Raw genomic sequence first — 13,404 nt, forward strand, 5'->3', positions numbered from 1 at the left:
GTCAAATATGGAGACTATACTAAAGAAATCTGATAGGAAGAGAAAGCTATGCCATACATCTTCAACAACAGCTAGACAAATTGTGTACTTGTCGACAACTCCTATATTTTGCTGTTAGTTTTAAATTTTATTTCATCGTTTCATGATGAAATAAACCGGATATATGTTAAGATTTTGAAACAATAATTGTAAAAAAATTGCGTCATTCGAGCTGGCCATCCAAACAGCTTAAAATCACTGAGAGCTAATTATTTTCACAACTCTAGTTATCTTATCTAATCAGGTCCTGAAAGGAGCCGATGTGCACCGGCCCGGGGCCACATGTGTTTGCGTGCGCGCACGTGTTCATTCACGTACTGCGCGCCTCTCGCCGAAGGGACTGTGACAGGAATAGGTAACATTAAGTATGCCGTGAGCAAACAACACTCGTCGTCTCCCCTGATAATTTATAAAGACAACCTTTATACTGCGTATCTTTCAGTAACTGTGCTACGGATTTTTTTTTTCATAAATATCATTGCCCCCTTCTATTTTACATATCAACTATCAAGTACTCTTTGTTGCGTTGGCTGAGAATGGGCACAAACATGTGCAAATAGGTCGCGTTAACATTCGGTAAACAACCTACTACTTACTAAACCTTTAATCCACATCCACAGGCGTATACATAGGTATTATAGAATTCTTTTCTTAACTATTTGTACCTTTATATGAAACTAGCTGCTCTTCGCTACTCCGTACGAGCAAAATTAATAAATTAAAAAAGAGATCCGATCCGTTAAAGCCGTTTTGGAGATCCATTCATCTAAACGTTCGCTTTTAATATTAGTAAGAAGTAAGATACAGTTGATCCCAAACACTTTTTTTTAGTTTTTAATCTTACATATATGTAAAATTCTCGTGTAACAATGTTAGTTACCATACTCCTCCGAAACGGCTTGACTGATTTTTATGAAATTTTATAAGCATATTCAATAGATCTGAGAATCTATGTATTCAAACTACGCGGGCAGAGTCGCGAGCGGCAGCTAGTGTTACATAAAATTGACAATGCGTTTTACTTTAAGACATTTAAGGTAAATAGTCAACCAACCCGCACTTGGCCAGCGTGGTTGACTATGGCCTAGTCACCCCTAACTTAGGGTAGGCTCCGAGCCCCTCGGTGGGGACGTATAGTGAGCTGATGATGATGATGATTTAAGGTAAATGAGTAGAATCATAAAAACATCACACGATTAAATGTATATTAGCATAGTTTCGGCTCGCGACCGAACATTGCGCCCCCTATCGTCGGGTCCCGGACATCGTTAATTTCATTAAGAGCTTATTAAGAGGGCACGCGACCGCTGACAGTTGGCGCCGACACGCGCACAACATAATCGAAAAACTTATGGACCGGAACGTTGCTCCGCAATACTCATGTTTATTTCGTTTGCACTACACGAATAAACATTAGTTACGTCGAAAACAGTAACGATATATTTAGTATTTAATTCAGTTGATACTGACACAAAAATTTATATTTTAACAAAGGGTCAGCAAGTATCCACGTATTTACTGTACAGTTGCCCGCGACTTCATCCACAAGGAATTCAATCAAATATAGCCAATGTCCCCCGAGAATAGTGTAGAATCCCAACAGTGAAAGAATTTTTCAATTCGTTTTAATGGCTTTGGAGAATATTTAATGCAAACAGACAAACAATCAAATCAAATATAAGTAGTCCTTTATTGATCGAAATTCGATCTTAATTCATAACTAAAAATGTTTTATTTTTGATTTAATATGCACTTCTTCTCTACATTAACTTTTACCGAGTAACTTTACGTATGTATGTACATCAAGTATTCGATCCATGTATTAAATAATAATGACATAACAAAAATGTAGTACTTAAATAATTTACCTTAGATTTACAGATTTCCATTTGGAGCGGATCCGGCACACATCTCTCTCCTCTACCAACGTATCCTAAAACCAGGATTCCGGTGTCCTTTATATTACCCTTATTTACATATATTTCGACGGTAACATGTACTGAACAAAATATGTTAGTCATTGTATAAAGAACACTTCTTTCATTAATAAGTAATATAAAATAGGAAACTAATTTGTTAATAAACAATTACAATAGATGGTCACGCAGAGCGGTCACCGGTGCGGCGTCAGATGGCAACCCCGCACACACACACTCAAGCACCGTGAATAATCCCCGGGTTACGTCATCTTTGTTACCAAACCAATTACAATGGAATATCATTTTCATTTTGATATGCATTCGTGCTTAATGCTATTACACTGACGTACTGGCAATGTACGTTGTAATTATAAATTTAATGATATGTAGGTACTTACCTACTTAAAAATATATATAAGTACATTTGTCAAAATACTGACATTTCTCAGTCTACTAGTTGTTGTCCGCGACTTCAGTCTCGTGTAGAGGAATATTCGAAAAATAATTACTTAATTATTTTTCTTGTAATATATTGACGAAAATTTTCAATTGTTCCTGCTGAAGGAAAAATATTTCTCCAAACAAAAGTAAGGAGATTTCTGAAAGATTAATTGTAATGTTTTAGTGTTGTATTATGGTACTATGTATCTTGTTGCAATTGATATTAAGTAAAATAGTGGGAATCGAAAAAGATTACAATAATAATGAAAATTGTATGATGAATTAACAAATATTTACATACTCAATTTAACACAAAATATAATTATCTATTGCTTAACAACAATATAGTACATTTTGTGTCGTAATTTAATTTAGTAATTTTATTCAACATCGAAATAATCGGTACATTTTTCATAATATAAAATAACGCGATATCGCATCAAGTTCCGGTTTCGGACAGAAGCAACCGCGGTGTATTGTTTGCTTTCGGATGGGGATTTTGCAATTGATATTATTAATAGTACCGTTCGGTTCCCACAGCTTCCCTAGGGGTGAGAGGGACCTGCCGGGTTGAACAGTGCCGACGTGTTATTGTTGTCGGCGTGGCACTCCCACGACACCAAGCAGATGCCGGCCCCAGCGCCGCCACCCGCCACCCGACAGCCGCCACTGTCACTCACAATTTTGTCTCACGAGTGACCCTTCAATGCGTTGTGGGAAATTGATTCCGGGTTCACGCAGCCACTGTTGCACAATGAATTTGCAACCACTCAATCCTAGGCATTGTTTGTTTGATAATCTTGGAAGCTTCGAGATGTATGGGTCTAATACATTGCATTATATCAAATTACATTCTACCTGAACATTTACTTCACGTAAAGAATCTCAACAATTTTAATTATTTTAATTTGAACTAAAATAACGATCTTAAAAGTTTCCCAAAAATAATTTACAACTAGTAAGCCACGATAAAATATATTACTAAAGAATCGTTTAACTTGAATGATCACCTTTGTTCTCCGAGTAAATAAATTTCGATACAGCAAACAGACACTTGACCCGTCAAAACAGCGCATTATGCAGCTAGTGCGGAATTAGCATAGATTTGCTCGGTGACGGACGCCGAGACGCCATTGCATATGCGCCCGCGTCCGCCGCGCCGCCCCGCACCACATACCCCGCGCCCACACCACGGCAGATGCTCCATTAATATTTTATTACGCATCGCATTAGACGCAGTTGCTATATCGTCAAACTTTTCATCCACACATCTGTCTGCTGAAACATGGAAATTTATCAACTTCGAAAACATTTAGGCAAATATATGTGACTGCCAACAATGTCTATCAATATTTTCCTACATTTTCGTCTGTATCAGGATACGAAGGCACTGAATTACACATGCGCAGTGGCTGCGTAAGTTCTACATCTGGCAAAATGAAAAAAATGTGAATCTTTTGAACGAGTTGACGGTGAACCTCTTATACATATTATAAGAGGTTTTTATTTACTCGAAAAAAATAGGGTCTTCCAAAAGCTAAAAATAATAAGTAGATAGTAAGGTACTGTTTCATATCAACATTCGCTATTTTACATTCTTAAAATGAAATATTTTACTTTATAAAATAAAAATAAACATCTCCGTAACAGATTGGAACTATACATTGGTATTGAGCTATACAAGGCAGCCGCAAGTATAATACGTACGACGTTGGTGAATTAAACGAAACTCACCATTGAACTTTCATGCATGTCGATCCGTATAATGTTACAATTTGAATAGGCCGTATAAATCACGGCAGCAGTTTCAGTTATCGAATAATAATGTGTTCAATAACAAATGCTTTGTTTTTGCAACCGGGAGCGAGATTGATGTGCAGCAATTACGGGATGCTCCTCGGACATACATTCAAAATGTGTCGCATCCACAACTAGCTTTTTCTACAGTCCGCTATGCTAATCAGCAAATAGTTACAAATGGTGGTAATGTGAAACGATCCATCGTCTGATCTGAGCATAAAACTACACGTGAATAAAACAATTTGATTTGTTGCAGACATTTATCTATTGAAGTAATTCGATTGCGCTCACTTTATCTTACGGGTTATTTACAATAATTTTGACACTAAAATTATTACTTTATTGTATTTTTTTATCAGGATCGTTTCATGGTATAAAAGAAACTCGCGATACTGTTTACGAACGAAATAAATACTTTTTTTATTTAATTTTACCAAGTCGCGAGCAACAGCTAAATAGTAGATCGTAGAATCAGTTTAGGAGCTATTAGTGACCACTTAAAAATTCTGAATTTGAGAGTTTATGTTTGTACGAAATTTAAGTAAGTTAATGTTTATAAAAACTTATGATTTTTTTTAACTAAACCTATAATGTTGAGGGTTCTTAAAGTTATGCAAACATAATCTGCAAATAGTTTATTTACAACTTACTGTAATTTACACAGAGACCGTCCATACATAAGGTAAAGTATCAGCCGCTTTCATCAGCGGCCACGGCGCCGTCTGCGAGAACCGATGCGTCGGGACCGAAATCGATTACGCCTCCGCTTTAAAGCTATGAATATTTTAACAGTGCCGCATGATTGACTCATTGTTAAAATTTGGTGTCATAAGCTGAACGTTCTTATTTGTTCCGGAAAGAAAGCGTATCTATTGTACTAGTTGAAAGTTTTAAATCTATGTAGTAATCTAATCCTTGGGCATTAAACCTGTAAGCAAATACTTAGAAAATACTAATAATTGTATATAAAAAAGCTTTCAATTCCGATTAGTTATACCCGAGCATACAGTAAAAACTTGTACGCGTAAAAATGTGAGGTCGTGGAGCGCGAGTTCCCGTGTCAAGTGTCACGGGCAGGGCCGGAGCAGGCGGACGGCAGCCGCGGCGAGGCCGAAAGCCACGACCAGCCATTGTCCGCTGCGCACGACGAGACGAATCGCAAGCCAGGACCCGTGACCCGCGTCAACGCGATCACGAAATCACTTTTGATGAATCTTTTCACAGGAAACCGTCAACAAACAGACTTGGCTAAAATCAATAATAGGCATATTTTCCCACGAAGATCCTAATCTTACTAATATTATAAATGCGGATGTTTGGATGGAAGGATGGATGGATGGATGTTTATTGGAAGGATTGACATAGTTACTAGTACTAATTAAGTTTGTATTATATTTATTAGTGAAGCCCGTCCCGCGAGTTGATTTATCGATTACGTTTACGTGTGAACTTCTTCCTCAAAATAATATGCTAAAAAGGCACTTTTAATCTCATCATACAGAGCAATTTTGAATAAGGATTAATATTAAAGCCAAAAAAAGCCGGAAAAAAGGCAAATTTTAGGAATTCATAAATACGCTATACACTCATGTATCCCTTATTATTAAATATGCTTACACAAACCATCCCGAGTAAATAACCTGTAAACTAAAAACAACACGGTGGAAAATGTACTTTAATCAGTTTTGTGGATAAATAGAACATAGAAGCCAAACAGAGGTCACAAAAAGGGACTTATTTATAAGATGTATAGAAAAAAATCATAATTAATGTTTCCCAACCCATCCATACAAATCAAATTAAAATTGACAAACCTGCACTGACCAATGGAAGACGTAAACTAAAATAAATCACTACGATACTTTAAACTTTTTTACTTTTTCAAAACGTATAAACGAAATATAATGCAATAATCTAAACAAAGTTAGTTTAAAATATAACTAAAATTTACTAATTAATAAGATTTAAACAAAAACAATTATTAATATTTAATTATATTAAAGGTTAATTATAATTCACTTCAAATATCTTAGCACAATTCAACATCAATAAATTCTTTAGATCATAAGTTGTTTATTTCCTATATAATGATGTCAAGAAAAGACTGAAAGTATATATTCATATCCATTTACTATGTAAGTCAATGTGAATAGACATTACACAAATTTTGTAAAATTAGAAATTAAAGTTGGTTATCAGGTCCCATTAAAATATTCAGACATGTTTTTTTTTAGTAGTTGAATTTAATATAACAATAATACTTTTATTTCACAAATTTTATCTTATCATTTACTCAAAAGTTAAACAATTGCAAAACCAAAAACAAGTTACTAATAATAATAACACATTATTCAATAATAAGTTTCAATATCTTCTTTATGAACTAATTGTAAAGCTCTTTACTCTGATTTATTTTTAACTGTGTACAAGATTTGGTTGGTTTGATGGATAAGGTACAGTGCACTCACAAACACAGCATTTGCTCTGAAAATAAAATACAACAGTATTAATAAATTTTAAATTAATAGTAAAATATTATAATATTATCTCTATATTTACATACAGTGAGCATAAATTAAGAATGTTTATTTTACAGGAAGATTTTTTCAAACAAATACATATAATTAATTGTACTGTATGATTTTTTTTTTTATAAAAGAAGGGGGCAAACAAGCAGCGGGAACTACTAGAGGAAGGAAGCGAAGCAATACTAGAGGAACCGCAGATGCATTGCCATCCTTTGAGGTGGTGATAGGCTCGCTGCTTGAAGGACCATAAGTCATATTGGTTTGGAAATGGTATTTATTTTGTATTGATCTAGGTATCCCAAATATTTTCTACACTTATTGGCTGGCCATATATAGGAATGGTATCTTTTGTTCTAATTTAAGTAGGCACCAATAGAACAAAAAACAAAAGTTATGTTAAATTTATAAGGGAAGTACTTGTAGTAGAATGAACAACTCTACTACAAGGGAATTCTTTGTATAAGTTGAATCCTATTCATAAGTTGTATTAAAGATCACCCTCTATTTTCAATGCAAAACAAAGTTTTCACTTCAGTAAAGCATTTTGCCACATATCAAACAATGTCAAATTTATTAGGATGTTAATTTGTAATACACAAGTATTCTAACATGGCGAAACTACCACTATTAGACAAATTATAAAGTTGTAAAATCGTTTTACTAACTGGCCCTCCTTGAAATATTCCTTCAAAGTGTTAGAAAATCTCTTTGAATATTTAACAAACTCCCTTTTCCTCTGTTCCAGTGCCTGTTTTCCTGGGCCAGGTGTGTACGTAGACACTTCATTAACCGCATCTAATAACTTTTTAATAGCTGATGCTATTTCTCTGCAAAAAAAATAATGATTACAATTAGAAAAGATCTATTGAAGAAGTAGAAATATGGTAATACATTCAGTACTACTGACTCGCCAGGCAATTTAATTTTTGTATAAAAATGCAAAGTGGGATGGAGTATATGTAAGCTATATGATGTAGGTATGGCTCACTTAATTGTTTCCAGAAAAGTTTTACGATCAGTAATTTCATCTGGAATTCGGCTTAAAATTTTCTTCAAAGCAGCTGATTTCTTATTCAACTCCTGAAAAGCTTCCTCGGATCTGTTCAATCTCAAATCAGCACCTATAGAGAATAAACAAGACCTCTTAGCATCTTAATTTCACTTATGTTCCATGTAAATTTGGAAATATTTAAAATTGTCTTACATTCATTTTCAGTAAGTGTTCCTTGAAGCCTCAACAAGCTTTCATTCATGTTAACTGGTATATCAGCCCGCCTCATTATACCAGCAACTAAATCATAATTAAGTCCAGGTATGGCTGCTTCAGCTTTTGTAAGAGCTGCTCGTAATGTTTGAGATGCTCCAAGGTCATATTTTTCCAACTAAAATTTAAACAAACTCACATATTAGTATTTTCCTATATGCACACTATACTTGAATATTATAAAGACATACTTAAGCAACAGCATGAATTTAATAAGCAATTTTGTGTCAAATTAGCAGGGTCTGTACACTTAATAGTAGTGTTGAAGCAATACCAAAGTATTAATCGTTACTGATACGTTTATAATGACCTCCAAGTATTATGAAAATAAAAGTAATGCAAGGCATGATAATTATGAGATTGCGACACCACAATTAGAAAAACGTATATTATAATAACGTTTTTCTGGAATCATCATGCTAGTCATATTCCACCATTCCCACAAAATATTAAAATAAACCTCACCTGAGTTAAAACAGGACGTATAAGTACGGGCAAAACTAAGGAAGTAACAGGTAATTCATCGCCCATTGTCATTGTGACCAAATTTTTCGATTATCTTGTGCTTGAAGAAAAATAGGGTAACTAAAAGAGTGGTAGAGATATTACAGAAATTTATAGAATAATTTGAATGATAATAACACAAACAAAATATTACAACTATATTTTCAGAATTTTAATTAAAAATCAATTCAACAATTCAATTTCATTGACCTAAATGTCAAACTCCACCTTATCAAAGAGTATATAGCTACGGCAACAACTTCGCTTCGCATTTTTTTTAATTTTATGACCTGGTAACATAGACCTTTAGGTCATATCTTATTTTAACTTCGCTTCGCAGCAGTAGTAAGAGCAAAGAGTATAGTAAGTATAGTATTTTACGGTTTTACGCAGTTTTACGGTTTTAACTGGTTTTAACCAAAGTTTCATTGACCTCCGTGAACTTTCAACTTGAGTCCTCCATTTATTTTCATACAAATCGTTTGAGAGGGTTTGAGGGAAAGGAAATATCGTTTAAGAGCTCCCACTTTGTACTATAAAAATAATTTCAATTTTAGTGTGAAGTTAGCCCCACACTTCATTTTCTAATTTTTGTTTAATACAAATCGCTAGAGAATCGTTTGAGAGATTGAGAAAAATGAAATATCGTTTGGGAGTCTTAATTTTTCTATAATTTGATGTATTTCAATTTCAAATTTATTTTATAGGTAGAAAACAAGAGAATCGATATCAAAAATCGAAAATTGTCATAACCGATTTTGCTCAACCCATCTCTAGGAAATTGGTAAATAAAATGAACAGGGAACAACTAAAACATGTAATAATAATATGTCATAATAATTAAAAACTACATTTAAGGCCCATTCTTACGAGTAAAGCCTTATTCGGAATCTGAAGAAAAAATGGCCTTATGAACAACATATAATTTTTCACCTTTTTGTTTTAATGGCTATTTCGAATGAACCATTTCGACTTCTATTTAGTATTTTCGTCCAAGTATAATTAGTTGTATTTTATTATGATGTTTTCAAAAATATTGACTTTATTGGCGGTTGCCGTGTTATCAGTACCTGGTGCTGCACCAGCACAAAAATGACGCCAATGAAGTACATGTATCCTTTGTTTCGTTCACAAAAATGTTATAGTTAACATATTACTTGGCAAGGCCTTGTTGCTGTGCTTTTATTTGCAGCATTTGCGGAATTGATTTCCTAAAGCTCTGCAAAGGAACAATTAATATGACAGCACTCATTCCTTATTAGGTGACTTAGGCGAACTAGAATTATCTGGAGCAGACAATCTTTGTGGTCTTCACATGTCCAAGATAAATCACCAAGTTTTTTCGATATGATTGTGATAGCCTGATTAGAAATGTGTTTGATAAATATGTTTAACTTCTACATGAAACCATGCCGTTACTGTATCAACTAGGTGACATAAATTAAATATGGGATATGTGAGACTTTTTTATAATGCCATCATTCCCTAAGCTTTATGTATGTCTTTGCGTGTATTAGTTCAGGATTGTCAATTTTTGAACATAATTTGCAATGTTCACAATTCTGCACTATTTTTTTAACACTACAGAAGCTAGATAACCTGCAACATAAACTGTTGGTTGTTTTTCGAACAAATGAAATCATTTATTTTCAATTTTTAAATCTTTTGAATCCTCTTCGCTTATTTCAACTACAGGAAATTCGTTATTACGGAATTCCATAATGTTGGATAAGTTTAATCATTGTGGTTTTCTTCTTTATTTTTGGTTTTAGCACAGTTTGTGCATTAGCCACAATTAGCCAGCGTAAGGTAGAACATTGTGGTTTTATGTTTTCTTTTTGCTCAGTATTGTCAGTGTAAAATAATTTAAATCAGGTGGTGTACCACTCCATGCTTTTAGTAAATTAATACTGCTAATATTTGTCGGTCGTTGATCACATACTGTAACCGTTTTGGTGAATCCAGTTTCTTCCGTGGCTTTTATTGTTTTTTTAATGAATGGAGCTAAGAATTGTGAAGACAGAGACTCCAAAGGAGTAGCTATGAGCTGCTTAAACTTTTGGCGTAGACGTAGCATAAAGACTAATGCATGGTTTGCTATATCTGTCGGCATATCTTTGTCTTCTACTGTATTCCACCATTTCCCCTAGGGTTTTTTCTTATTGTTCCGTATATAAGACTTATTCAGTTCTTAAAGCTGAAGATTTAATTCATTGCAGTACATTGCTACGGTGTAAAATTAATGTTTGTTATCTAATAACAGTTAACTGTTTTATATCTTTCCTTTTATGAGGTGTTTTTTCATACCTGCAAGAGAATAATTTTGAAACATTTTTGCAACAACAACAAACAAAAAAACTGACTACAATCCACTCACTTTCTTGATTCCCGCAAAGGACATTTTTGATTTCTTCTTTAAATTGAGGTATATCAAGTGAATGGTGGTGAATGCCCGAAATAAACAAGGATCACGTATTTTTTGACCTGCTTACCCGAAGAATTTTTTGAAAAAAAAAATTTCAAAACCAGATTTTTGATTGAAAGGTCAACGAGTAAATAATATGGTAAAAACCCTCGGCAGACAGAAATGGAATTTTAAAGATATTGATATAAATATATCTTGTTTATCATGGTAAACGTCCGTTTCTTATGGGTTTAGTTGATTGAATGATTTCTTCCACCATTAAGAGTAGCAAAGAATATTCTACAAAAAGGAGAATGATACTAATTTAAACTATAACCGTACTCTGTTGATAGGCTGAAAAAATGTACATATCGCAAATGCAATATCTTTCACATTTCACCACAATACTTTACTCTGTGCCATTTTATACTCTTCTCTGACTGTCATTGAGTGACATTGACAATTAAGTGGTGAATAACAAAGTTAATATTTTACTACTTTAAAAGCTATCATATTTATTTAAAATCCTGCTTTAAATCAAGAAAATATCTAAAAATAAAAACTAGCAATGGCGAAAAATACTTCTAGCTCGGCGTTTCGTAAAATAGACATTGACCAGTACAATGAAGATAATTTTAAAGAAGATGAAACTGAATCATCCGGTCCTACGGGCCCTGACGAAGGAGAAATTTGTGCATTACTCAATCAATATCCTTTTCATAATAATGAATATTATACATTTTGAAATTCTATTGATTTATCAATATCACGTATTTCTTCTACCCAATTTCGTTAGGAAAACTACAACTGTGGATTAACTCCTAAGGCCATCGGCCATAAGCTCGTTTTGATATTTTCCTAAAACTATTACTTAATATACTTTACTAGCTTTTGCCTGCGTCTCTGTCCGCGCGATATTAAAAAATTAACATAATCCTTTCATCAATTCTATTCAAATTGTTTCATTACAATTTATCGTGCAATTGTACATATGTACAACAGCAGAGAAACGGTAAAGATATTCCTTGTTTAAAAGAATAAGTGCAGAACCCTCCCATACTTTTATATTAATTTTTAATATTGATGAAGAGATTGGTAGTCCATATCCAATACACCTTAAAGGTATTGGCCTTTGTTGTTTTGCGTTTTCCTTTTGCTGCTTGACCTATTATTAATTTTCTTAACGGAAATGATTATAAGATCATTTTTTACTTAACATTCAGAAACTTTGTTTCCCTTCTTTTTTGTTAGCTACTATAGTGTTCAATATTTATTTATATAACATTTTTAACAATAGCCAATACATTGGAAAATGATGTTAATGTCAGAGTGTAAGTCTGTCCAGATTTTCTTAACACATTAATACAGGAAGATATATAGAAGCACTTAAATTGGTGCTTGGCAATGCACCGGTTGGATCAACAAACCAACAAGTCAAAGTAAATAATTCGAACACATTACTCAAAATAAATTGTCTACAAACAATGTAAGAATCCTTTAATTTATGAATTTTAATAATAACAACATTCATTGTTACAGGATAATGCACTTGCTATTACTTTGAAGGTATTACTTGCTATCAAATCAGCACAAATAGAAGAAGCAGTTGGAAATCTTTCCCTAGATGATATAGACATCTTGATGAAATACATCTACAGAGGTTTTGAATACCCATCCGAAGGCTCCAGTGGACATCTGCTGCTGTGGCACGAGAAAGCTTTTAATGTTGGTGGATCTGGCTCTATTGTTAGGGTTCTTTCAGACAGAATGAGAGTCTAAACTTCATACCAAATATTTAAAATTATATAAGCTTCATTTAATATAATATATTAATTTTAACATTATATGTTTTTGATTATATAAAGATGTTTGGTGACTACCAAATATTAAATTTATGGTCTTATCTCCTAAACTTACAGTTAAAATGTGTAATTAGAAGTCTATTCTGGTTTCCGACGTGCCAACCTGGAATTGAGGTTATATTGGCTAGAAACTCCTTATGAGTCATTACTCAGAACAGAATTTTAGGTGTAGTGGGGCGTAAAGAGGTTAAGAGAAAGGGGACTGAAGAGCGCGCAGATGACCTATAGTCTCCAAGATATTTATAATGACGTGTACTATATCAAATTATAAAACATTTTTTCAAAATTAGTAGTAGAATCCCTTGTTCACATACTGTTTAACAAACAACTTTTTAGATTTACACATAGAAGGACCGACGGGTTCGAAACTAATCGGTACCCTAGACCGAAATTTTTATACAAAATTAGGTAAGAAACCTTTCTATAAAAGACGATATTTATTAACTATACCTGTCGCCGGCGACTCTCTGTGCGTAAATAAAAAAAAAACTTATTTACCCTATGTGACCTTTCACAATATGTTCTGTATCTATCGATATCCGTTAAGCCGTTCTGGACATACCTTTATATAGTTACCAGTACGAGTACCATCTAAACATTTGCATTTATAATATTAGCAAAATAATAAGAGTAAGATTTTGCA

The 13,404-nt window shown here is 33.5% G+C and overlaps 2 protein-coding genes and 1 long non-coding RNA gene across 3 annotated transcripts; 2 read left to right on the forward strand and 1 right to left on the reverse strand.

Moving 5' to 3' along the window:
• The first annotated feature begins 2,429 nt into the window (after nucleotides 1-2,429).
• On the forward strand, nucleotides 2,430-3,249 carry LOC106127566 (uncharacterized). The gene is made up of 2 exons (XR_001228409.1): nucleotides 2,430-2,545; nucleotides 2,940-3,249. It is a non-coding gene; the product is annotated as an uncharacterized LOC106127566 (long non-coding RNA).
• A 3,227-nt stretch (nucleotides 3,250-6,476) lies between these two features.
• On the reverse strand, nucleotides 6,477-8,695 carry Ccm3 (programmed cell death protein 10 Ccm3). Its single transcript, NM_001312431.1, is given in 5 exon segments — nucleotides 6,477-6,683; nucleotides 7,393-7,554; nucleotides 7,716-7,848; nucleotides 7,932-8,109; nucleotides 8,457-8,695. Coding segments are annotated over 5 exon segments (630 nt in total). The 5' UTR covers nucleotides 8,529-8,695; the 3' UTR covers nucleotides 6,477-6,598.
• A 2,650-nt stretch (nucleotides 8,696-11,345) lies between these two features.
• On the forward strand, nucleotides 11,346-12,743 carry Arpc5 (Actin-related protein 2/3 complex, subunit 5). The gene is made up of 3 exons (XM_013325761.1): nucleotides 11,346-11,607; nucleotides 12,266-12,338; nucleotides 12,439-12,743. Exons 1-3 carry the CDS (start codon nucleotides 11,468-11,470, stop codon nucleotides 12,676-12,678), a joined length of 453 nt encoding a protein of 150 aa, XP_013181215.1. The 5' UTR covers nucleotides 11,346-11,467; the 3' UTR covers nucleotides 12,679-12,743.
• The last annotated feature ends 661 nt before the right edge of the window (nucleotides 12,744-13,404 follow it).

The sequence above is a fragment of the Papilio xuthus genome, unplaced genomic scaffold (genome assembly GCF_000836235.2).
Source record: "Papilio xuthus unplaced genomic scaffold, Pxut_1.1 DF824655.1, whole genome shotgun sequence".
NCBI lineage: Eukaryota > Metazoa > Arthropoda > Insecta > Lepidoptera > Papilionidae > Papilio > Papilio xuthus.

Bases quoted from the DNA above. Each gene is read 5' to 3' on its own strand.
- Arpc5 (XM_013325761.1), top strand. From the start codon at position 11,468: ATGGCGAAAAATACTTCTAGCTCGGCGTTTCGTAAAATAGACATTGAC. The intron at 11,608-12,265 runs ATATCCTTTTCA...ACACATTAATAC, and splicing joins ATTTGTGCATTACTCAATCA to AGGAAGATATATAGAAGCAC. The intron at 12,339-12,438 runs GTAAATAATTCG...TCATTGTTACAG, and splicing joins CAACAAACCAACAAGTCAAA to GATAATGCACTTGCTATTAC.